This window comes from Bubalus kerabau, chromosome 6 (genome assembly GCF_029407905.1).
Source record: "Bubalus kerabau isolate K-KA32 ecotype Philippines breed swamp buffalo chromosome 6, PCC_UOA_SB_1v2, whole genome shotgun sequence".
NCBI classification, from domain to species: domain Eukaryota; kingdom Metazoa; phylum Chordata; class Mammalia; order Artiodactyla; family Bovidae; genus Bubalus; species Bubalus kerabau.
This window is the reverse complement of record NC_073629.1, coordinates 23,972,743-24,000,036: the sequence shown is the minus strand read 5'-3', so window position 1 is coordinate 24,000,036 and position 27,294 is coordinate 23,972,743. Positions and strand designations below refer to the sequence as shown.

The following is a 27,294-nucleotide window of genomic DNA, read 5'->3' as shown; positions in this document are numbered from 1 at the left end:
AAAGAGAAACAAAAAACCTGAATAGACCTATAACAAGCAATTAAATGAGTAGTAGTAGTAATAGTTGGAGAAGGCAATGGCAACCCACTCCAGTACTCTTGCCTGGAGAATCCCAGGGACTGCGGGGTCTGGTGGGCTGCTGTCTATGGGGTCGCACAGAGTCAGACACAACTGAAGCGACTTAGCAGCAGCAGCAGTAGTAAAACTTCCCACAAGGAAGAATTATGGTCCAGATGGCTTAACTTGTGAATTTTAGCAATTGTTTAAAGAATGCTAATGCCTTGCAAACTCTTCCCCCACCAAAAAAAAAAAAAAAAAAAGGAGAGAGTGTGAACGCGTCCTAGCTTATTTTATGAGGCCACTATTACTCAAAGACTTCACAAAAAATGAAAATGACAGACCGATATACCTTATATAAAGATAAGTAGCAAAATAGTAGTGAACTTTTCCCAGAAGCAAGTAATGGATTATACAATAATGATGATGTGAGATTTATCCTGGGAACACAAGGTTGGCTTAACATATGAAAATCAATATATGTAATGTACCTATTAGTGGAATAATGGACAAAACTCAAGTGTTCATCTCAAAAAAATGAAAAAAAGCATTTGAGAAAATGTAACACTTTTTTTATCTTAAAAACAATCAACAAACTAGGACTAGAAGAGGTATTCCTCAACCTGATTAATTGACATTTATAAAAAATCCCAAAACTAATATGATATTTAAAAGTGAAAGACTGAAAGCTTTTTCTCTAAAATTGGGAACAAGACAAAAATGTCCACTCTCCCTACTTCCCCTCAACATTACATTTGAAGTTCTTACTGGGGCAATTAGACAAGAAAAAGAAATAAAGCCAACAACATTTGAAAGGGAAAAGTAACTCTAAATCTGTTTGCAGATGGCTTGATCTTGTACATAGAAAATTCTAAAGAGCGCACACAAAAAATTGTAATTAATAAGTGAATTTGTCAGAATTGTAGGGTACAAAATCAATTGTAATTGCACTGGAAATTAATAATTCCAAAATAAAATTAAGAATGTAATTTCACTTATAACAGCACCAAAATAAATGAACTATGTAGGTAAATCTAACAAAAGAAGTAAGCTTGTTTTTCCTTTTGAATCAATACTTTATTTTCTCAACATATACAGTAATATTCTTTTCTTAAAAATTTTTTATTGGTGTAGGCATATGTGCATGCTAAGTCGCTTCAGTTGTGTCCAACTCTTTGCGACCTTATGACTGTAGCCCGCCAGGCTCCTCTGTCCATGGGATTCTCCAGGGAAGAATACTGGACTGGGTTGTCATGACCTCCTCCAGAGGATCTTTCCTACCCAGGAATCAAAACTGGGTCTCTTATGTTTCCTGCATTGGCAGGCGGGTTCTTTACCACTAGTGCCACCTGGGAAACCCTGATTATTCTCTAGCACTTGATTTGGAAAGAAATCCCAGGATGAATATGGAGCTCATTTCATATGCTTCTCTCTCCTTAAGAATCATAGATTCGAATCCTGCCTGCTTAGGTTACTCATCAGTTCCTTCCAAGAGTTGTTTCTGTATTTTTCTATATTTATATCTTTCTGTCCTGGCGTGCTGCAGTCCATAGGGTCTCAAAGAGTCGGATACGACTGGGTGACTGAACAACAACATATTTATATGTATGTATATGTATATATATATATATGTAATACATACATATTTATAAGTATTTATATATTCTATTGTATCCTACTCCCTCACTCAAGGTGGGAAAAGTCACTCTGATACATGATCCTCCATCCTAGCTAAAACTGGATGTTTCAATACTTCTTAGCTTTTGAGTTTGCTGTGACTTCATTGAACTTTTTATCTGCCTCAACTAATGAAAATGGCATATACATTTTAAATTTGGGAACCCCATTCCTTTTAATTTGTGTATTAGATAAAATCTACCTCTAGTCTATGGACAAAGCCAAAGTCCGGGTCTGCTAGGAAAGCAACTCCTACTAAATAATAGTATTGTTGTTCAGTTGCTCAGTCGTGTCTGACTCTTTGCAACCCAATGGACTGCAGCACCCCAGGCTTCCCTGTCCTTCACCATCTCCCAGAGTCCACTCAAACTCATGTCCATTGAGTTGGTGATGCCATCCAACCACCTCATCCTCTGTCATCCCTGTCTCCTGCCTTTGATCTTTCCCAGCATCAGGGTCTTTTCTAAAGAGTCAGCTCTTTGCATCAGATGCCCAAAGTATTGGAGCTTCAGCTTCAGCATCAGTCCTTTCAGTGAATATTCAGGGTTGATTTCTTTTAGGATTGACTGGTTTGTTCTCCTTGCTGTCCAAGGGACTCTCAAGAGTCTTCTCCAGCACCACAGTTTGAAGGCATCAATTCTTCGGTGCTCAGCCTAATAGGATTAGAAGCCAGATTTCAGAGAATTAAGTGGTAAACAATGTATGTAAGTCAAGAGGTATAGACATCAAATTTATACAGTGTATGTAAGCAAACTGGTTATGAAGGGAAATGAGAGATATGGTGGTGGTTAGAGGGGGAAGGGAAATGGGAGATATGATAGAGGTTAGAGGAAGAAGTCTCTATTTTAGGGATGAAGAAATATGAACATGTTTATAGGCTCAGTATGGAGCTAACAGAAAAAGGGTGGCCAAAAAATATTAAGCCAACAAAAGATAATTAAGAATTTTCTAGTAGAAATGAGGGTCTTCCAAGGTGGCTCAGTGGTAAAGAATCCACCTGCCAAGCAGGAATCACAGGTTCAATCCCTGGGTCAAGAAGACCCCTGGGAGAAGGAAATGTCAACCCACTCCAGTATTCTTGCCTGGGAAATTCCATGGACAGAGGAGCCTGGCAGACTCCAGTCCAAAGAGTCAGAAAGGAGTTGCACATGACTAAGCAACTAAACAAGAACAAAAAGTAGAGATGAGAGTCATAAATTGCTTCAGTAAGATAGATTAGGGGGAAAATAAAGATATGTAAAGATACAGATTAAGTTAGGTTTGAAAGAAAGAACGATGAGATACCTGATAATGTCATTTTCCTGGAAGCAGCTGGAATCATGATGGGAGAGACCACTTAAACAAATAGTAAAGAAGTGGAATTAAAGACTGGATGAGTTGCATGAGGAAGATACATCTCTGATGATACCCAGTTTGGGGGCTCAGACAACTTTGTGGATGGTAGTGTTGGAGTTAATAAAACAGAAGAATGAACAGCAGGTTTTGGAGGAAAAAAATGACTTAAGAAGTGTTCAGCTTTATTCTTATTGAGTTAATGATAATGACTATTGCCTACAAACCTTGGGATCCATACTACCCACTAAAAGATAAACCTTGTCCCTTTCAGGACTTGCAAATTATAATGGGATTTTGTTTCTTGTTGTTTAGTCATTAAGTTATGTCTGATTCTTTTGTGACCCCATGGACTGTAGCCGGATAGGCTCCTGTGTTCATGGGATTCTCCAGGCAAGAATACTGGAGTGTGTTGCCATTTCCTTCTCCAGGGGATCTTCCCGACTCAGGGATAGAACCCACATCCCCTGCATTGGCAGGTGGATTCTTTACCACTGAGCCATCAAGGAAGCCCTACAATGGGGTTGCTGCTGCTGCTAAGTAGCTTCAGTCGTGTCCGACTCTGTGCGACCCCATAGACGGCAGCCCACCAGGCTCCCCCGTCCCTGGGATTCTCCAGGCAAGAACACTGGAGTGGGTTGCCATTTCCTTCTCCAATGCGTGAAAGTGAAAAGTGAAAGTGAAGTCGTTCAGTCGTCTCCGACTCTTCGTGACTCATTGACTGCAGCCTACCAGACTCCTCTGCCTATGGGATTTTCCAGGCAAGAGTACTGGAGTAGGGTGTCATTGCCATGGGGTTACCTCCCTATAAACCCATCATAAAGCAAAAATGTCTTGTCAAAAGGCATTTTGTATACCTAACTGACCAAACATTACAGCTTAGCCTAGACTGCCTTAAACAAGCTCAGAACACCTAATCAGCCTACAGCTGGGCAAAATCATCTAACACAAAGCCTATTTTATAATAGTGTTGAATATCTCATGTAATAATTTATTGGCTGTTATACTGAAAGTGAAAAACAGAATGGTTGTATGGGTACAGAGTGGTTATAAATGTACCTGACTGGGAGCCAAGCATCACCAGAGAGTATTACCCCATATCTCTAGTCCAGGAAAAGATCAAAATTCAAAATTCTAGATCTGGTTTCCACTGAACGCATCTCATGTTCACACCATGGTAAAGTCCAAAAATCATTAAGTGGAACCAGTAAGCTGAGACTGCTGTTATAGAATGGTACAGTAGAAGCATTCTGCTTTGCTGGAGACTCAGTTTCCATTCTTAGAAAACACTGGAATATAAGAAAACGGGTTTTCTGAACAAACATTGAGTGGAAGATTTATTTGATCAACGAACTTTTTTTTAAACCGTGAAAACACGCTTTTGATTTGATACCATATACCAAGTTATATATATTTTACTATGAGCTCTTCATGGAAAATAGCAATCAGAAAGTCTCAATTGAAAGAAAAATTGAGGTTGTTTATGAGAAAGGTTTTTATAATAACTAAAGGGAAAATTGAAAGAAGATTTTAAAAGAGGGATAGAAGGCTAGACAACAGACCTGGAGAAGTAATGATTCTGAGGAGAGAATAATGTAAAATATAAGAGGATGATGGATTTGGAGGGTGGAGGACAAAACCCAGGAAAATATGGAGAGAAGGCGTGAGAGAAGGAGAAACTTTTTGAGGTTGGAAATTGAGGACAGTGACAATGGAGCAGATAGGAAGAAAACAGAAAGGAGGTCTGGAAATGAAAAGCTCTCCAGGTTGAGGTAGTGGGTGGGAGAGAAGGGGGAGATGACACAGGGTGCAGAGGCAGCGGCGAGTGTTTGTGGGAGAGGGACCGAAGCAATCTGGGCGGAGCGGGTGGCGGAGGCAGCGCGGAGGAGGCCTGGTCTTCCCAGGTTTGCACCGCGCCGGGGGCAGCTGGAGTGGATAGCATCCTCGCCGAGATGATGCGTCCTGGCAGTGCGGGAAGACCTTAGGAAAACCAAGCAGGGACGGTAACTAGGACTGGGCTGGTTAGGGCCGGGAAAATTCATGAAGAGGACTGACAGCGGGTCCTGCTGCCGCCGCCGCTGCGACTGCGGCTGCTGCTGCCGCGCGGTCCGCCGGGCGCACCACGCGCCCTACTGGTCCAGGGACGCGGCGCGAATCCCGCCGTCCTCGCGGCAGTCTCCCGGCCGGGAACGACGGCATCCCGAGCCGGCCGGGAGCTGGGCAGCAGCGGCCGAGGAGGAAGAGGCAGCCGCGGCAGCCGCACCCTGGATGAGGTGAGAGCACCGCGGGAGCCCCGGAGGCTGCAGACTGCGCCGGGAGTGGCGGCGCCCGAAGCACTGGTTTAGGGGAACCGCCTTCGGGGCTGGGAATCAGGGTTGGAGACTCGGGCGCTTCGGAGGGGTTGACAGAGTGACATTAGTTTGGAGAAGGTTGAAGGGCACGGCTGGGGACTGGGGGATGATGGGGCTGGTGGCGGGGGCGGAGGGGGAGAGACAGTAGGGAGTTGCCTGGAAATACAGGTGTGGCGCTGGATTGGCGCTGGACTAAAGCGTAGGAAACTCAGTCTCTACCCCTAAGGTCTTTGCTTAACGTGTAGTCAAGGGCTCTGTTGGCAGAGATGAGATTGAAGGCCGTGCCTGCTGGGTCAAGTCAAACAAGAGATGAACACAGGAATCAGAAGGCCATGCCAGGTTGAAAGCACTAGGAATGCTAAAAGAAGATAAAGGACTGGGAAATACATGTGGGGGTACAGTTGAAAGCACTGCCTTATCTTATTCCTGCCCCCTCCTCCTCCCCGCCCCATCTTAGAGACAGGCAGCAGGGTGGGGTAGTGATGGTTCCTTCTTCCTAGGCTCTCTTTTCCTGAAGAGCTGGGGCCCTGCCTGTTGGCTGGATGGATGATGCCTAGCAGGACGAGCCCCACCTAAACCCAGTCACTTCCACTGGTCTGGCTTGGAAGACCCACCCATTAGGCCCAAATTTTCTTAGCAGCAGCAGGATGAAAATCTGCCATATAATTTTTTTTTTTTTTTGGACAAGAGACAGACTGTGCTGCTGACTTCTTGAAATAAATCTCTCCCTGTTGGAGCATCTTTAGCTTATCCTTTAATGCGAAGCTAGTACTCATAAATCAAACTACAGGGCAATATTGATTTTAGCATGGAGGCTGCCATTAACTAACCGGGGATCTGAAAAAAATTCATTTCTGTAGGCCTGTTTCCTATGCATAATATCAGAATTTGGGTCTTTTGAGTATTAATTACAGATCTGCATATTAATAGGATCTGTATTTTGTGTTCAAGACTATGTGAATGAGGAAACAATTTATTCAGACACTTAATTGTGTTTATTCGTCACACTGTTCATTGTTTATTTGGGAAAACTGAGTCAGGCTACTCAGTTAACAGTGCTTAAAGGAATCACAATTATGAAGAAATCCAGGATAAATTACTGCCTTGAAAGATGGATATAGGCAAGAAGTAGTCATTATTTGATTTTTTATAAAGTGGAATTTTAGCCCAAACATAATTACTTTTTAAACATGTTCTATCAATGGTGTGTTGAATATTTTTCAACAATACTTTGGAAATTTGTTTAAAGCTTGAAACAAAAAATCATTCTGAATATTTTAAATTCTTCTTTACTATTTTATATATACTAGGGTGAACACTTTTCATCAAAAGAAGCATTGTCATTGCAAAATTTTAAATGAGTCATGACTCTATCATAAACATGTGATTTTTCTGTCTTTCATAACAAAAAATTTGTTGGGTTAGAATTAGGTTCTCTAAATTGTGGCTTAATTGTTAAAATAGATGGATATGCTTTTGTTATTCCCTTAATAATTATTCATCTGACAGATCTCTACATTCATCTTAGTTGATGTGATGATGAACCTTGAAATGTTTTTAAACATTTCAGGAATGCCCTGAAGTCAGAAACTTCACTGAGGTTGATGCTACTGTGACCTCATTTAAAAATCAGGTCTCCAGGAATGTGCAACATACTTTTAAAAACATACCTATCTTAGCTCTAGTACTAGAAGTTTATGAGTATTAGAGGCTTGCACTTAGGAGAAAGTATCTTTGGTATCCAGTTTTCTAACTCCTGATCAACTAAAAATGTAAGAAAGCAGCTCATTTTTTTAATATTTAAATTTATTTTTAATTGGAGGATAATTGCTTTACAATATTTTGTTGGTTTTTGCCATACATCAACATGAATCAGCCATAGATATATGTATGTTCCCTCCCTCTGGAACTCTCTCCCACCCCCCAGCCCCCACCCCACTCCACCCTTCTACGTTGTCACAGAGCCAGTGATTTGAGCTCTGCCGTACAGCAAATTTCCACTGGCTATCTAATTTTAAGAATGGGAATGTATATGTTTCAATGCTACTGTCTCAATTCACCCCACGCTCTCCTTCCCTCACTATGACTGCAAGTCTGTTCTCTATGTCTGCGTCTCCATTGCTGCCCTACAAATAGGTGCATCGGTAGCATCTTTCTAGATTCCATATATAAGCATTAGTATACGATATTTGTTTTTCTCTTTCTGTCTTACTTCACACTGTATAATGGGCTCTAGGTTCAGCCCCCTCATTAGAACTAACTCAAATGCACTCCTTTTTATGGCTGAGTAATAGTCCATTGTATATATGAAAGCAGCTCATTTTATTTCAGTATTTTTAAATCAAGCAATGATGGTAGACGTCAGTACAAAATTGGATGTGAACTACCCTGAGGTAGTTGAGAACCTATCATTCTAAACTCTGCTTACCTATGTAACTACAGTGTGGAATAAGTGTTATAATAGTAAGATGGACTATGGAAAATAACTAAATAAATGCAAAGATCTCTCCAAGGAAAGCTGACTCTGTCCCAAGAGATCATGCAAGGTAGTATTATTGTGCAAACTGTGCTTTAGTTGTTGAGTCTGTTTCTCAGACTGATTATTAAATTCACATGGCTACTATATAAAGCCAGGATGGCAAGTTACTAATTTACAATGAGGAGTCATCTTAGGGAACTAGGTCCTCTTTTTTATGTCAGTGAGTTCTTTTGGCATACTTGCCACATTTGGAAGCCAAATTGTAATTAAAAGGTTGTTTGTGAAACTTGGATTTAGAATTGCTGTTTTGTGTGTGTGCTCAGTCGTGCCCAACTCTTTGCAACCCTATGGACTATAGCCCTCCAGGCTCCTCTGTCCCTGGGACTTTTTAGGCAAGAATACTGGAGTGGGTTGCCATTTCCTGCTCCAAGCTATCCTCCTGGCCCAGAAATCAAACCTGCATCTCCTGTTTCTTCTGCATTGGCAGGTGGATTCTTTACCACTGAGCCACCTGGGAAACCCAAATTTAGAATCAGGAGAATTAATCAGTAAATTCTAAATTAAGGGAAAATAGCTTCGAACAGAGTATCAGAGGATACAAACGGGTTATTTCTTCCCTGGATGGTGTCATTAAGGATCAACCTCTCTTCTTATGTGGACCTTCTTTTTTTATCTGACATGCTAATATTTTCAGGTAATAGTTTGTTTGATTTGGGAATCTTTATGTCTGTTTCAGAGAAGGCAATGGCACCCCACTCCAGTACTCTTGCCTGGAAAATCCCATGGATGAGGGAGCCTGGTAGCTGTAGTCCATGGGGTTGCGAAGAGTCGTACACGACTGCGCGACTTCACTTTCACTTTTCACTTTCATGCATTGGAGAAGGAAATGGCAACCCACTCCAGTGTTCTTGCCTGGAGAATCCCAGGGACGGGGGAGCCTGGTGGGCTGCCGTCTATGGGGTCGCACAGAGTCGGACACGACTGAAGCGACTTAGCAGCATGTCTGCTTCAAGTGCCTGCACATTTCTGCTCTGAACCAGTTTGTCTTCACTGTCAAGTTTAAACTCCAAATGGCAAGGTGACTTTGCTTAGGTAAAAATCATCATGGGGAAAGGGAAATGGGGTTGGGAGAAGTTGCTAAAGCCCCTATAAGCTGGTAATATGAACCACGTGGTTAATGGCAACTGGATACAGTGCTAAGAGGCAGAGAATTAGAGAAGGCTTCACACACACACACACACACACACAGAGGAGATGAACTTTTTCTAGCCTAGCAAGATAAGGAAGCCAGATTTGGGTGGGAAGTAAATTTTAGCAGAGATATAAGCGGATGTATGGCCTTGGGAAAAAGGCCTTATTCAGGTGAGACCCATGCTGTGCTAGAACTTTTCTATGATGATTTAATTCAGAGGTTACCCTCATGCAATTGCACAACTATTTAAAAAAGAATTAAGTGAGTTGCCAGCTGATAGTAATGCGCTTCAATGTGCACTTGTTTTTGCCCCCTTTTAAAAAATTTTATTGAAGTGCTGTTGATTTACAATCTTGTGTTAATTTCTGCTGTACAGCAAAGGAACTATGTTTAATATTCTATAATGTGCACTTTTGAAGCCTAGCAGATTGCACATTCTAGGTGGATAGCCTGGAACCAGCAGACAACTGTCAGAGTTAGGGGTGAGGGATGGTGTCAGAGAAGGATCAGTGCATTTCTAACATCAGATGTCAGCCATTATGTCTCTTTAGCCATCTCTCTTTTTGTTACTTTTTTTACTGCTTTATTGAGATATAATTGACATAGAATAAACCAGGCAAATTTAAAATGTACAATTTGAAAAGTTTATATATATTTATGCAGGTATATATTTGTGAAATATATATGTATTTATATATTTGTGAAAGCATTACATGTCCATCATCCTAAAGTTTTCTTCTGCCCTCTCATAATCCCTACCTTCCGTTGCCTCCTGCCCCACTAACACACAGGGAACCACTGATCCTTTTGTCACTATATGATAGCTTGCATTTTCTATAATTTTATATAAGTGGGATCATACAGTATGTATTCTTTGTTTTTTCCTGGCTTCTTTCACACACTTATTACTTAGTTATTTGAAGATTTATCCACGCTGTTGTAGGTATTATTCATTTTCTTTCATTGCTGAGAAGTATTCCATTGTATGGCTATGCCACAGTTTATTGATTCACTAACTGTTGGGTTGTTTCTGTAATGTGGCTATTATGAATGAAGCTGCTATGAACATTTGAGTGATAGTCTTTGTGTGTGCATATGCTTACATTTCTCTTGGATGGATTTCTAGGAGTAGAACAATAGGTAGATAGATGTTTAACTTTTTAAGAAATTGCAAAATTCTGTGTCAAAGGTATTTTACCTTTTACATTCCCAGTAGAGATGTATGAAGGTCCCTGTTTCTCCACATCCTTGTCAACATTTGTTACTGTCTTACTTATTGTGGCCATTCTAGTAAATGTGAAATAGTATCTTAGATCTGCATTTCCCATTGACTACCGATGTTGAACATCTTTTCATGTGCTTTATTTTTATCTGTATATTTTTATGAAGTGTTTGTTGAAATTTTTTGCCCATTTTAATGGAGTTGTTTGCTTTTTTATTGTAAAATTTGAGTTTTCTATTCTAAATACAAGTTTTATTATATATGTACATTGTGAATATTTTCTCCCCATCTAGAGTTTGTTTTTTTCATTTTAGTAACAGTGTCTTTTGAAGGCCAGACGTTTTAAAAATTTTGCTAAAGTAAGTCCAAAGTGTCACATTTTTCTTTAAAGATTTTGCTTTTAATGTTATTAATATACCTAAGAAACCATTACTTAACCCAAGGTCACAAAATATTCTCCTATGTTTTCTTCTAGAAGTTGCATAGTTTTATGTTTTACATTTAGGTCTATGATCCATTTTGAGTTAACTTTTGTATATAGAACAAGGTTTTGATCAAGGTTCATTTTTTGCATATAGTGTTCTTTCAGCACTGTTTGTTAAGATATCTATCCTTTCTCCATGAAATTGCCTTGATACTTTTACTGAAATCAATTGACCATGTATTTGTTGTTCAGTCATTAAGTCCTGTCCGACTCTGTGACCCCATGAACTGTAGCACACCAGGCTTCCCTGTCCTTCACCATCTCCTGGAGTTTGCTCAAATTCATGTCCATTGAGTCAGTGATGGCATCCAACCATCTCATCCTCTGTTGTCCCCTTCTCCTCCTGCCCTCAATCTTTCCCAGCATCAGGGTCTTTTCCAGTGAGTCAGCTCTTTGCATCAGGTGGCCAAAGTATTGGAGCTTCAGCTTCAGCATCAGTCCTTCCAGTGAATACTCAGGCTTGGTTTCCCTTAGGATTGACTGGTTTGATCTCCTTGCTATTCAAGGGACTCTCAAGAGTCTTCTTCAGCACCACAGTTCAAAACATCAATTCTTCAGTGCTCAACCTTATTTATGGTCCAACTCTTACACCTGTACATGACTACTGGAAAAAACACAGTTTTGACTAGATGGACCTTTGTTGGCAAAGGGATGTCTCTGCCTTTCAATATGCTGTCTAGGTTTGTCATAGCTTTACTTCCAAGAAGCAAGTGTCTTTTAATTTCATGGCCATAGATTTTGGAGCCCAAGAAAATAGTCTGTCACTGTTTCCACTTTTTCCATGTATATGTGACTCTATATCTGATGTTTAGTCTATTCCATTGATCTTTTTGTCTATCTTTGGGCCAATACTCTACTATTAATATCTTGATTACTACAGTTTTGTAAGTCTTGAAATAACATAGTATAAATTCTCCAATTTCATTCTTCTTATTCAAAATTGTTCGGCTGTTCTAGGTTCTTTGCATTCCCATATACATTTTTGATTCCAATTGTCAGTACAGATAAAAAGTCTGCTGGGAATTTGAATGTGATTGTACTGAAGTTTATATGTTAATTTGGGGAGAACTGATATTTTTAACAACATTGAGTCTTCTGATCCATAACATGGTATATCTCTTCATTTATTTAGGTCCGTGTTTCTCAAACAAGGACAGTTATGCCTCATAAAGGACATTTGACAGTATCTGGACACATTTTTGATTATCCTAACTGCAGCAAAGGTGATTCTGGCATTTAGTAAATAGAAGTCAGGAATACTGGTTAACATCCTACATTGCATAGAGCAGTGCTAACAGTAAAGAACTATATGGCCTAAAAGATGAATACTTAGTGAGGCTATGAAATCCTCATTAAGTTCTTCTTTAATTTCTCTCAGCAATGTTTTATGTTTTTAATATATAGAATTTACACATCTTATGAGACATTTATCCTTGAATTCTTCATACTTGTAATTCTTTTATAAATGATAACGTCTTTAAAATTTCAATTTATGATTGTTTTTGCTAGTTTATATTGATTTTTAGTAATTTTATTTGTTTATTCATTTTTGCCTGTGCTGAGTCTTCATTGCCGTGTGGGCTTTTTCTCTAGTTGTGGGAGCAGTGGCTGCTCTCTAGTTGCGGTACAGAGGCTTCTCACTGAGTTGGCTTCTCTCGTTGCAGAGCACAGGCTCTAGGGCTCTCGGGCTTCAGTAGCTGTGGCATGTGGGCTCAGTGGTTGCAGCTCCTGGGCTCAGTAATTGCAGCTCCTGAGCTCTAGAGCACCGGCTCAATTGCTGTGGCGCATGGGCTTAGTTGCTCCCTGGCACGTGGAATCTTCCTGGACTAGGGATCAAACCCGTGTCTCCTGCATTGGCAGGCAGAGGCAGACTCTTACCACTGAGCCAACAGGGAAGCCCTATATTGATTTTTGTATACTGATCTTAAATCCTGTAGCTTTGCTAAATTCATTGTGTAGTTATAGTAGATTTTTTTTTTGTAGCTTCTGTAGAATTTTATACATAAGAATTATGTCATCCACACAAAGAGAGGAAGAGGAAAGGAGGGAGAGAAAGAGTTTTATTTCTTTCTTTCCAATCTCTATGTCTTTTATATTTTTATTTATTTTGCCTTATTGCACCAGCTAGCACCTCTAGCACCAAGTTGAACTGAAATAGTAAAAGCAAACATACTTTGCCTTGTTCCTGATCTTAAGAAGAAGGCATTCATTCTTTTACCATTAAGTATAATGTCACCTATAAGTTTTTCATAGGCACTTTTCATCAGATTGAGGAAGTCCCCTTTCATTCATAATTTTCTGAGAGTTTTCACTAGGAATGGATGTTTGATTTTACATCTGAATGAGATGCTATGTAATTTTTCTTTTTTCTTTTTGATTAATATGATAAATTACATTGATTCTTTTAAGAATGTTAAAATTAACATTGAGATCCTGGAATAAATGCCACTTAGTCATGATATATTATCCTTTCTATATTGTTGGATTAGAGCTGCTAAAATTTTGTTAAGGATTTTTGCATCTATATTCAGGAGGGATGTTGGTTTGTATTCTTCACGTTGTCTGGATTTCGTATAAGGATAATTTTTTCCTCATAAAATGAGTTGGGAAGTAGTCCCTCTTCTTCAATTTTTGGGGGAGAGTTTGTGTAGAATTGGCATTGTTTCTTCCTTAAATGTTTGATGAACTTCTAAGGAAAATTATTAGCATAATGTCTTCAAGCTTCATCTGTGTGGTAGCAGCATGTGTCAGAACTCTGTTCTTTTTTAAGGCTGAATAATATACCATTATATGCATGTATCATATTCTGTTTATCCATTGATTTGCTGACATCTGGGTTGTTTCACATTTGGCCATTTTGGCTATTCCACATTTGCTGTGTTGGCCTTCCCAAATTCCTAGTTTTACTTCAACTTAGGGAGATGACTAGGCTCTGCCTTGATTCTCTCACTTATCATTACCAACTATAAACTTTCTCTAAGAAGTAAAGTAGGGCAATTGTGTGCTTCACTTCTTTGGTTTATCTTTTCTGGGATCACTATCTGTGTTGCCTAATATCCAGTGTCTGAAAATCTTATTTTCATATATTTTGTCCAGGTTTTCAGTTATTCCCATCAGAGTTGTGCGGTAGTAAATATGTGCACTGTTACTTCATGCTGTTTGGAAGTAAAATTGTCTTCCTAGTTATCTTTTAAATTGCATTTTTCAGCCCCGGCTACACATTGAAATTATCTAGGGAGGTTTAAAAAAAACTGAGGTACAGGCTCCACTCTAGACCAATTAAATCAGACTCCTTCGGACTGAGGTCCTAACCTCATGTACAAAAGCACTCATGTACAGCAAGTTTAGAGAACCACTGAATTAAGCAAATAAAAAATAAATTGTGTTCTGTCACTCCAACCAAGACAAAAGATGGTTGGGTTTTTGTTTTTGTTAAGCAGTGTGGAGCTATAGAATGTTTTAAAGCAGGACATTGATGTACGTAGATCTTTGTTTTAGAACTGTAAGTGTGACAGCTGTATGGGAGGTGAGTGAAATGGGTTGGCTGAAAAGATGGGATAACAGATAAAAGAAGCTTTATGAATGATTGGTTTGGGGTCTGAGGTTATGAGCTCTAAACTTAGTGATAGTAGGAACAGTGAAGAAGGGATACATTTGAGAATTTCTGAGGTAGGATTGATGGCACTTGCTAATCAATGAAGTATGGGAAATGAAGAGAAAGGAAACAAGAATTACTCTTAAATTTCTAGGTCAACTGTGGAATGATTACTAATGTCAGGTACTGAGGGATAATATGATATGAAAAGTAGATATCAGGGAAATGAGTTGCTTTCATGTGAGACATCCAGAAGGAGATGCCTTACAGAACTGTCTCCTGACCACTAAATTTTTCTGAAGCATAAAAGAGAGAAAACATTTAAGAGTATATCTTTTGAGTGTGTTGTATGATTTTGAACAGATGTTCAAACAGATGTATCTTTCTGCTTTTATCTGATTTAGGTTAATATTAAAATCTGTTTGCGTTTCTTAAGCATACATTAGTTTACATGAGAGTAAAGTTGATATCTCCTAGGTGACAAGATATCGCATCCAGGATTGTTGCAGACATTTGTTTCTCTTTTTCTTTCTTTCTTTTTTTTTTTTTTGGCTTTTTTATTTTTTGGTGGGGAGACATTTATTCACTCCTCCTTTATTTGGACAGTAACCCTCCATTTCCTTTGGAGAATTACCTCTTCTTTGCTATTGCTTTATTAAAGTTTTGATGGAACATTCTGCCCTCTTCTAGATAGATGAGGGTAATGATACCCACAGTAGTGCAACCTAACTCTCTACATTAACATTGTGTCTTCATGGAGCAATGCAAGAGTGAAAAAAATGGTTGGGACCAATGGGTTCTTACTGCTTCTCCTACTTCTGTCCCTTCTGAACCTGTTTGTTTTTTTGTTTGTTTGTTTGTTTGTTTTAGTTTCAACTGTTCTGTTGATTCTCTAGGTCTCCCCTTTCAGTATTGTCTTTTTAGAAACTGAATTTAGCCAAATTTAGTTCATTCATCTTTTAAAAAATTATATATTCAATGTCAGGCATAATTCTAGATGCTAGAGTAGAATGAAGAATAAGATTATCTGATAAAGGCTCTACCCTCACAAGCTTAAGTTTAATGAAGCTGTATCAGGACTGGTGAGGAGATAGACAGTAAACAAGTAAATAAATATACAAATAAAGTGATTTAAAAGATAAATAAAATTAAGCCATTGGCTAGAAAGGAACTGAGGCAGATGTCGTTGTTTAGTTGCTAAGTCCTGTCCAACTCTTTGTGATCCCTGGACCGTAACCCACCAGGCTCCTCTGTCCCTGGGATTTTGCAGGCAAGAACACTGGAGTCACTATTTCCTTCCCTAGAGGATCTCTCTAACTCAAGGATCGAACTTGGCGGGCAGAATCTTTACCACTGAGCCACCAGAGAAGCTCCAAGAGGCAGACAATGGGAGAACTGTAATTGTAAAACTCCTAAGGTAGAAATAAGCTTGTTATGCTTGAGCAACACAAAGAAGACCAGGGCAGCTGGAACATGTTAAACAAAAAGGAGAATGGCAAGAAGATAAGGGAGAAGAAGTGGGCTGGGTTAGGTACATGAGACCTTGTAGGCCATAATAAGAAGTTGATTCTATTCTAAGGACATTGGGAAACCAGGAAGCAGGAGCATTATATGACCTGGAAAATGTTTTAAAATATCACTCTGCTATTGCAATACAGACTTTAGGAGTGAAAGAGTGCTTCTAACAGTAGAAGCAGGAAGGGAGCTCTGAAAACTATTCTAGTAAATGGTACAGATATAAGAAAATGGTGATTTAAATCACGGCAGCAGCAGTGGAGCTGATAAGAAGTGAACAGATTCAGAATATGTTTTGGAGGTAGAGCCCACAGGATTTGTTGGTATACTGGATGAAAAGAATGAAGTTTAGGAGTGAGGTATTACAAGCCTTTCAAAAAAGAGTAATTTAAATCTAAAGTTGCTCTAAAAATTAAGTCTTTAAACAGAAAAAATTTTTAATGTCAGCTTTTTAAAAAAGAGTAATTTATTCTCCATAGTCTCAGGAATTAGTTTGGGGATGGGCATTGACTCAAGTTAATCCGGACAGGGTTCTTCCGGAGTGTCCTGAAAGTGGCAGCCTTCCTCATGATGAAACTTGAAGGAGAATGTAGGTCTGGGACTGCTGGCAGACAACTTGCTAAACTTTTCAGACACTGAGAAGAAAGCTAGCACAGAAAACAATTGAGAGGAGGGGAGGGAAAACCCCTTATTGGAGTCTCTGTATTAAGCTGTATTTGAAACCTCTGGTCGAGGTTTTTGCTAAACCTCAGTTGAAGTTTTACCCCCCATCAGCATGAGGGTGGTGGTGGTTAGGTGAGGGTACAAAAGGATGGTGGTCATGCCCACTGAGGATACTGTTGTTGTTCAGTTGCTCAGTCGTGTCCGACTCTTTGCAGCCCCATGGACTGCAGCAAGCCAGGCTCCCCCGTCCATCACCATCTCCTGGAGCTTGCTCAAACTCATGTCCATTGAGTTGGTTATGCCATCCAACTATCTCATCCTCTGTTGTCCTTTTCTCCTCCTGTCTTCAATCTTTCCCAGCATCAGGGTCTTTTCTAATGAGTCAGCTCTTTGCAGCAGGTGGCCAGAGTATTGGAGCTTCAGCTTCAGCATCAGTTGTTCATGATGCTTCATAAATATTCAGGATTGATTTCCATTGGGATTGACTGGTTTGATCTCCTTGCATTCCAAGGGACTCTCAAGCATCTTCTACAACACCACAGTTGAAAAGCATCAATTCTTTGGTGCTCAGCTTTCTTTCAAGTCAACTCTGACATCCATACATGACTACTGGGAAAACCATAGTTTTGACTATACAGACCTTTGTCAACAAAGTAATGTCTCTGCTTTTCAATATGTTGTTTAGGTTTGTCATAGCTTTTCTTCCAAGGAGTAAGCGTCTTTTAATTTCATGGCTGCAGTCACCATCTGCAGTGATTTTGGAGCCAAATAAAATAATACCTTGTATAATATTAAAAAATCCCTTCCCAGAAGGTTGCATATGTTAACCAGTTCTTGGTGGAAGGGTGTAGCAGGCAGGGAAATGGTTGCCTCAGGATACTACAACCTCTTCTAGTTACTTGCTCTCTCAGTCTTGTTTGCCAGAGCAACCTCATAAGTATAGGGTTTGTACTTGATCTCAAATGGGTTCCAAACAGCGTTCTGTGATTTAGATGTTTGATCACTGACATCTATGGCAGCAGCATTATCATTGTTTTCATTACTACATGTGTAATTTTGTTATTAATAATATTTGTTGAGTACTGGCTACATACCAGCATTATACATATCTTAAGCAACATATAATCATAATCTCATTTAATCCTTACTACAATTCTGTGAGAAAGATGTTATTATTATCCCTGCTGTTCTTTAGAAAGGTTAAATGTTTTGACAAGATCACACAGTTATAAAATGGTAGCGGCGGTGCTCAATTGGCAGGTGTTAAATTTTTTTTGTTCATCTTGTATGCTTTACAATCTCCTTCCTTTTAATGATCATTGATCTGCTTTTCCTTAAAAAAAAAAAGATCAAAGCAAACAAAAGCAACAGAAAGCCTTTGGTAGAGCTTAGACAAATATGGTTCCATCTCCAAATTAGCATAACAAGTGTGAAGTGTCATCTGTTTTAAAATAATAACCTGCATTACTAAAATCTGACCTTGCAAGGATTTGCTTTCAGTTCAAATGGCAAAATGCCTGCAGGTCAACACAGAGAAACGAATGACCTGTTTACAACAAAACGCTATACCTAGACATGAGCTAGACTCTATCAAAAAGCATCAGATAGCTTCATATTCAGGTTAATAAAATTGGGTGAATTGTACATTTCAAAAGAGAATCTGGGACACTGTGCAAATAACAAAGACTTAGAGCAAACTGGGCTCACTGCCCAGAGCAGTGGGCACATGTGTTCACATAATGGGGGGCTTTTGTCCACTGTGTGTGTGCTCATGCACACCCACATTCAATCATGCCACATTTGCTCAGAGAAAGTAGAGCCAATAACAGAAATGCTAACATGAACAAGTGACCTCAGTGTACAAACAGAAGCAGTGCCGTATTTTGGCATCCTTTTAGTCTCCACAGTATTCCAATCCACACCTTTTTGCCTCATTGCTGTGTAAATCTTGACTTTGAAATCACTAACTAAGTATTGAATATAAAATGTACAGATTTATTGTTGTCTCAATAAGAAGAGTTGTCATGAATATCACATATTTTCTAAAAGAAGAAAAGAGTCTGCTTAGACAGTGTATTCTATAGAATACACAAAATGTATGATCCTACAAAAGAACTCCTTATCATTTCCTTCATTTTCGCCATAAATCTCCTTTCCAGTTGTATAGCCTTAAATAAGGGCTCTGAATTCTTTGTCCTTCCTTACTGTAAGAAGAATAATAGCTTCTTTGTGAATGAAAGGGCTGGATCTCTAACTCTGCAGCATGACCTAGGATTGAGGGAAGGTTCAGGACTATGTGTATCAGTTACATATTGATGCATAGACAACCACTCCAAAACTTAGGATCTGTGATGGTTAATTTTATGTGTCAACTTGACTGGATCACAGGGTGCCCAGATGTTGGGCTAAACATTATTTCTGGGTGAGTCTGTGAGGGTGTTTTTAGATATAATCGGTATTTGAAATCAGTAGACTGAGTAAAGCAGATTGCCTCCCCCACAATGTGGGTGGGTAGCATCCCATCCACTGAGGACCTAAACAGAACAAAAAGATGGAGGAAGGGAGAATTTTCTCTCTCTCTCTCTCTGCCTGACTACTGAGCAGAGTCCCTAGGCCTGGGACTTACACACAGTGGACCCTCTAACTCTTAGAACACCACCATCAGATTTCTTGGGTTTCCAGCTTCCAGACACAGACACTGGGATTTCTCAGCCTCGGTAATAATGTGAGCCAAACATTTATAAGAAATCTCTTTATAATACCAAGAGTGTGATTACCAAGGATTATTGGAGGCCCTCTCGGAGATTGCCTACCACAGTCTGCATCTCTTACCTCAACTTCTGGAAATTAGAGGAACAACAGGGTTTATACCTTCCATTCCTTCTTTCTGGAATGAGACTGTTACAAATGAAGCACAAAAAAGTCAAGGAGAAGTGTAGCCAGAGTTGAGGCTGAAGACTATACCAAGCTATGTGTGTCATGTTAAAGATTTTTGACTGTATCCTCAGAACAAGAAAAACCTCGGACTTGGATCACACAGTCAGCTCTCCCAGCACCCCTGGAAGATATTGCTGGCAATGACTGGTTCTGTCTCTGCCTTCCCTAAAAGAAAACCAGACACAGAGTCTGGCCCTAGGTGAAGGGACTGTTAAGAACCTGATAAATGGTTCACTTCTCCAGGCTAAGTTTCAGAGCTAGGCAAGCTGTGACATGCACATGCCTGGTGCCGACAGAAGTCCTAGAAGGAAACATAAATTTTGAAGCAGGTCAGGTGTAAGATCACACATAGGGGAATGTTGGTGACTGAAAACCTGGACCTTTTATGTCCCAGCTAATGGCCCACAAGGGATTAATACATTGTAAGGCTGATTCTGTAAGATAGGTTCTGCCAGCAGGGGGCACCTGTAGGTGCTTTGCACTGTCGCTCCATCAGGTCTGATACTCATGGGTGAGCAGCTCTTGCCAAAGGTGTTGTTGAATCACTAAGCTGTGTCCGAGTCTTTGTAATTGAATGGATTGCAGAACGCCGGTCTTCCCTGTCCTTCACTATCCTCCAGAGTTTGATGAAGTGTCCTAAAGCAGCTGGAATTCACTGTAGCCTTTATGAGGATGTCACATGGCTACTTTGATTTCCGGAGCCAACAGCACTTCATGTGACAGGAAGACTGAAGGTGAGGCAGGTTTGGCTTCTGAGTCGAGTGGACAGGTACCTCAAACTGAGACCTGGTGCTCAAGGTTTTCTAAAAGCATAGGTTCTTGAAAATTCCATTCTGGTCAAATTAGCAGCAACTAATGAGGTAAACTGTTCTTTTTTTTTCCCTCTTCCAACAGCTCCCTTTCTCATCTGTTCTGCCATTTCCCTGATACCCTATAAAACCCAGAAACGTTCCACTGAGCCTTGAAATTATTTGGCAAGGTGGTTGCAAGTGCTGGCCTTGGCTCATATAATCGCTTTTGCCCTGTGGTGTCTTAGAGGTCCCACCCGATGTCTGGCAGTTCGTTAATGCACAAAGAGATACTGCCAACAGGGTCAGCAGAACACAGTACTAGAGAGTATAAGTTTACCTCTTGTCACACCATCTGGGATGAACCACAGGGAAGCAAGTGAAGCACTCCCAGGATCATGCAAATGGGGGAGTAGATCCTGTCTTTATTTAAGATTTTGACATCTTATTCATTATGGATTTTTTGTGATAATTTGGTTTTTTAAAATATTGTCCTTAAATATTGTATTTGTCCTGATTGCTGAGCTCTGGACATCTTTTAAAATTTGCACCACAGGTGAGTACCCTTCCCCTCACCTTAAGTCCAGCCCTGAACACCTTCATAGTTTTAAATCAAAAGCTTGAACCAGTTAATCAGTCCATCAGCACCAGGACCTTCTGGCCTTGATTTCTCCCTTCCCCTAAGTCTTGAGAACACAATGAAGCCAACAAATAGAGAACACAATAATTCTTTTCTTTGTATCACAACTTTTGACTTAGAGTCAGCTAGCAATTTAGGTCACTGGTTCATTTCCGGCTAGAAGGACTTGGTGTGATCTTTGCTTCCCTAGTGGCTCAGATAGTAAAGAATATGCCTGCAATGTAGGAGACCCAGGTTCAATCCCTGGGTTGGAGAGATCCTTTGGTGAAAAGAATGGCTGCCTACTCCAGTATTCTTGCCTGGAGAATTCCATGGACAGGAGTGGGCTACAGTCCATGGGGTCACAAAGACTCAGACACAACTGAGTGACTAACATACAGTATTTCTATACCTATTGGTATATCACAGACCTAGCCTAAAAAATGGGAAATACTTTTGTTATTTAAAGATTATTTTCTTATTTCTTTGAAAGGAATAATAGTGGTTAGTATTGAGTGTGCTTCTTGTTTTACTAAACTGATATGATCTAGAATGCAATTAACTTTAAAAAACTTTTGTATTGGGGTACAGCCATTTAACAAACAATGTTGTGATAGTTTCAGGTGAACAGCGAAGGGGCTCAGCTATACATATACATGTATCCACTCCCCCTCAAGCTCCCTCCCATCCAGGCTGCCACATAGCATTAAGCACAGTTCCATGTGCTGTACAGTAGGTCCTTGTTGGTCATCCATTTACAATATAGCAGTGTGTGCATGTCCATTCCAAACTCCCAAACTGTCTCTGTCCCTAGTCCTCACACCCCCAACCATAAGTTCCTTCTGTACGTCTGTGCATCTGTTTGTTTTGTAAGTAAGTTCATTTGTATAATTTCTTTTCAGAGTCCATGTATGAGGGATGTCATACGATATTTCTTCTTCTCTCTGACATACTTCACTCAGTATGACACTGTCTAGGTCCATCCGTGTTGCAGAAAGTGGTTTTATTTCATTCTTTCTAAGGACTGAATAATATTCCACTGTCTGTATGTACCACATCTTCTTTATCCATTCCTCTGTCAATGGACATTTAGGTTTATCCATTCCTCTGTCAATGGACATTTAGGTTGCTTCTCGGTTATTGTAAACAATGCTGCAATGAACATTGTGGTACATGGATCCTTTCAGATTATGCTTTTCTCTGGATATATGCCCAGGAATGGGATTGCAGGGTTGTATGGTAGCTCTATTTTTAGTTTTTAAGAAACCTTCATACTGTTCTCCATAGTGGCCATACCAATTTACATTCCCACCAACAGTGTAGGAGGGTTCCCTTCTTTCCACACTCTCTCCAGCATTTATTATTTGTGAATTTTTTGGATGATAGCCATTTGGCAGGTGTGATATCTCATTGTAGTTTTGATTTACATTTCTCTAATAATTTGTAGTGTTGAGCATCTTTTCATGTGCCTAATGGTCATCTGTATGTCTTCCTTGGAGCAATGTCTATTTTGATCTTCTGCCCATTTTTTGATTCGGTTGTTTGTTTTGATGCTGTTAAGTGTCAAGAGCTGTTTGAAAATTGTGGAGACTAATCCCTTGTTGGTCACATCGTTTGCAAATATTTTTTCCCAGTCTGTGGGTTGTCTTTTCATTTTTATTGTTTCCTTTGCTGTGCAAAAGCTTATGGGTTTAAGTGGGTCCCACTTGTTTAGTTTTGCTTTTATTTCCTAGAATGGGATTAACTTTTACAGCCACTCTACTTATTTGAACTTTGTAAGGATGAAGGACTGTGGAGGTATGCTTATTTTATGTCTAGGATTGCCAGATATTTGATGTTGAACTTCACAGCTCAGTATCCTGGCTTCTTAAATGCTAAGATGAAAATTAAAACAAAAGTGCATACACAAATGAGGGATTTTTCTCATTAAAATTTTTTTGTTGATTGTATGAGGCTTTCTGAGGCTTTATCTCAATATTTTTGAACCCTTGCCAGCTGGAAGAGAGGACAAACAGCTGGTCTAAATTGCCAAGAAATTGACTTCCGTAGTTCTAAGTGTAGAAGAGGGAATTTGTCTTTGTTGTATATTTCGCTTTTGTCCTGGGAGTGATGTTTTGATGAGTCCTCTTGGTTGTGCAAATTTGAACCAAATAGCTATCAGGGAGACCTCCTGATTTTAATTAAGTAACTCAAGGCAAATATGTCAATCAGATTCTGTTTAATGGTGACAAAAGTTGACCTGGGAGAGGTGGAATATTCTTTTACATAGTAACAGCGATAATAAGTTTAGTTATTCTTAGGATATACATGCGGAGAAGGCAACGGCGTCCCACTCCAGTACTCTTGCCTGGAGAATCCCAGGGACGGGGGAGCCTGGTGGGCTGCCGTCTATGGGGTCGCACAGAGTCGGACACGACTGAAGTGACTTAGCAGCAGCAGCAGCAGCAGGATATACATGACTTCCCAGGTGGCTCAGTGGCAAAAGAATCCACCTGCCAAGCAGGAGACACAGGTTCAATGCCTGGGTCAAGAAGATCCCCTGGAAATGGAAATGGCAACCTACTCCAGTATTCTTGCCTGGGAAATCCCATGGACAGAGGGGCCTGGTGGGCTACAGTCCATGGGGTTGCAGAGGTGGAACAGGACTGAGCAACTAAACAGCAGCAATAAGAGATACACACTGAAATATGAGGGGTGAAGAGTCTGCATCTTTCATATGTCTCATCAGTAACTGTGCTGCAGGGGAGAGAGAGAAAAACAAATGTGGTAAAATGTTAACAATTGGTGAATCCTGTGAAGGATTTGTATCACTTCATTGTACTGTTTTTGCAACTTTGCCATATGTTTAAATTTTTTAAAAATTTTCTCAAAATGGAAAGTTTTAAAAACTGTTGTAGATAAATGTTTATACACATATATGAAAATGTATATATGCATATATATGAAACATAACAGGGCTTTCTTGGTGGTTCAGACGGTAAAGAATTTGTCCCCAGGAGAAGGGAATGGCTACCCACTCCAGTATTCTTACCTGGAGAATTCCATGGATAGAGGAGCCTGGCAGGCTATAGTCCATGGGGTCACAAAGAGTTGGACACGACTGAGCTACTAACACTAATACTTAGCTGTAGTACCAACATGAAACATAGGCTTTCCAAGTGGCTCAGTGGGTAAAGAATCCACCTGCAGTCCGGGAGACCCAGGAGACACGGGTTTGATTCCTTTGTTGTCAAAATCCCCTGGAGGAGGCATGGCAACCCACTCCAGTGTTCTTGCCTGAAGAATCCCATGGATGAGGAGCAGGTTACAGTCCATAGGGTTGAAAAGAGTTGGACATGATTGAAATGCCATATGTTTAAAATTTTTTTTAATTTTCTCAAAATAGAAAGTTTTAAAAGCTGATTCATGTTGTAGATAAATATGTATACACATATATGAAAATATGTGTATATGTGTGTGTGAAACATAACATATATGTTTGTTATATATGTTATGGGATTGTTAGTGTCTGCCAGAATTTTAAAGCCAGAGAAATCCACCTTGGTCAGTTGGGGGACAAGCTAGTAGATGGCATGATACGAGGAATAAGAACAGGGACCATAGCTGTTTGGCTGCCTTGTCCTTAGCAATATGCTTTCTAATTCAGAATCCAATCTGAGCTCTAAACCAGAATCATCACTGCCTTTAGTTATAACCTCCATGGATTTTTTAAGCAGCCTAGGTTGCCTGATACATGCTCCTTGGCCTTGGACTGGAGCTCCTTGTCCCATCCTGGTAAATGATCAGGTTTTAGTGATGGTGCAGTTGTCATGAATGCCTTGAAAACTATTTGTTTAATTTATTCCTCTATTGTTTCTGGTTCCAGAAATTTATTAACTCTCACATCAGTCCCTTCCATTTTTAAGGCCCAATATCTACATTCAAAGCAAAGCAAAGTATCCAGTTAATTCGTACAAGTCTTTCTTCAGTGTTCCAACCCCCTTTTTCCTAGAAATTTATGTACCACATTTCTTGCATGATTCCCCCTCCTCCAACATTGGGTACACATAAATAGTGGGTGTTGAAAGGATAAGGGGGATTGTATAATTAAATTACCACCAGCTGTCTGAAGGCTTGGTCATACTTTCTTTCCTTGAGGTTTTTGTTACAGCTGACAGACAAGGCTAACTAGTGAAGTGTGAATAAACACACACACACACAAGGCTAACTGCTGCTGCTAAGTCGCTTCAGTCGTGTCCGACTCTGTGCGACCCCATAGACGGCAGCCCACCAGGCTCCCCCGTCCCTGGGATTCTCCAGGCAAGAACACTGGAGTGGGTTGCCATTTCCTTCTCCAATGCATGAAAGTGAAAAGTGAAAGTGAAGTTGCTCAGTCGTGTCCGACCCTCAGCGACCCCACGGACTGCAGCCTACCAGGCTCCTCCATCCATGGGATTTTCCAGGCAAGAGTACTGGAGTGGGGTGCCATTGCCTTCTCCGAGGCTAATTGTGAAGTGTAAATAAACACACACACACACACACACACACACACGGAGTCCTCAAGACAAGGGAAGAAGGTCTGAGATAAAGGGAGGAACATAAGACAGAGGAAATAACCACTTTTGTCCCTAGAACTCCAACCAGGAAGTGAGGGAACCAGGTCTTTCAACTTCCTTGCCAGTGTCTTGGTCTCATGTGATGAATCAGAGAGCTGAGAAGTGAAAAATCTGGATCACTGGCCTAGCCCTAGATACCAGTTTGGAATAAGAACTGAAACTAAAATTCACAACTTCTATACAGGGTTGGAATCCTGCCCGGTATACAAACATTAATAAAAGAATAGCTATGATTTATTGAATGCTTAAAATGTGCTGTACAATGAATTATACACTTTTCATGTGTTATTTCATTTTGTTCTCACCATTAGCCTACTAGGTAAGTCATATTATCATTAACCTTAGTCTACAAATGAGGAAATCAAAGCACACAGTTTAAGTAACTTGTCAGCATCACAAAGCTGGAAATCGATGGGGCTGATCAGAGCCCAAGTCTGCCTTAGCCAGTGATGTCAGCACCACTGCGCAGCTCTTCCAAATGAGTGGGACCCTAGGCAGTCATTCTTGGGCTTCCCTTATGGCTCAGCTGGTAAAGAATCTGCCTGCAATGTGGGAGACCTGGGTTCGACCCCTGAGTTGGGAAGAGCCCCTGGAGAAGGGAAAGGCTACCCACTCCAGTATTCTGGCCTGGAGAATTCCATGGACTGTATAGTCCATGGGGTCGCAAAGAGTCAGACACAACTGAGCAACTTTCACTTTCACTAGGCAGTCATTCAGAGGAGACTGGGGACGTTTCTCCTTCTACCAGTGAAACTTTAGATTTTTTAAGTAAAAGTACTGCCTTTTGTAATCCTAATATATGACAAAGATTTTTATTACTAGCATCCTTCATGACCCTACTCAGGCACTACCTTTTTCATGAAACTTTCTCTAATCAGATTGAATTAATCAGTCACTCATTTGTGTTCCTCTTTGTACCTTTATCACAGCACTTACACAATTTGATTTGTATGGTGATATGATGAATGCCTGCCTCACTTTCCACACTAGATTTTTTAAATTAATTTTTATTGGACTATAGTTACTTTACAATGTTGTGTTGGTTTATACTGTAAAGCAAAGTGAATCAGCTATGTGTGTATACGTATGTCCCCCCCTTTTAAGCTTCCTTCCCATTCAGGTCACCACAGGGCATTAAGTAGAGTTCCCTGTACTTTACAGTATGTTTGCATTAGTTATCTATTTTATACATATTATCAATAATGTACATGTGTCAACCCTAGTCTCCCAATTCCTCCCACCACCACCCCCCACTTCCCACCTTGGTATCCATACATGTGTTCTCTATGTCTGTGTCTATATTTTTGCTTTGCAAATAGGGTCATCTATACCAATGGCTCAGTGGGTAAAGAATCTGTGCTAATGCAGGAGATCAGGGTTCGATCCCTGGGTTGGGAAGATCCCTTGGAGTAAGAAATGGCAACCCACTCCAGTATTCTTGCCTGGAAAATTCCATGGACAGAGGAGCCTGGTGGGTTATAGTTCATGAGGTTGCAGAGTCAGACATGACTGAGCACACATACCATTTTTCTAAATTCCACATATATGCATTAATATATGATATTTGTTTTTCTCTTTCTGACTTACTTCACTCTGTATGACTATGACACTCTTTAGGTCCATCCACATCTTTACAAATGACCCAGTTTGTTCTTTTTTATGGTTGAGTAATATTCCATTGTATAGATGTATCAGTCTTCTTTATCCATTCATCTGCTGATGGACTTTTAGGTTGCTTCCATGTCATACCTATTGTAAATAGTGCTGCTATGAACATTGGGATGCACA

The 27,294-nt window shown here is 40.1% G+C and overlaps 1 protein-coding gene across 1 annotated transcript in view; it reads left to right on the top strand.

Annotated features, from left to right (window-relative positions):
• The first annotated feature begins 5,091 nt into the window (after positions 1-5,091).
• Positions 5,092-27,294, top strand: part of PDE4DIP (phosphodiesterase 4D interacting protein) — a 238,489-nt gene continuing 216,286 nt past the window's right edge. The window contains exon 1 of the mRNA XM_055584577.1: positions 5,092-5,339. Within this exon, the coding sequence (XP_055440552.1) occupies positions 5,107-5,339 (233 nt within the window). The 5' untranslated portion in view covers positions 5,092-5,106. The remainder of the gene's footprint in view (positions 5,340-27,294) is intronic.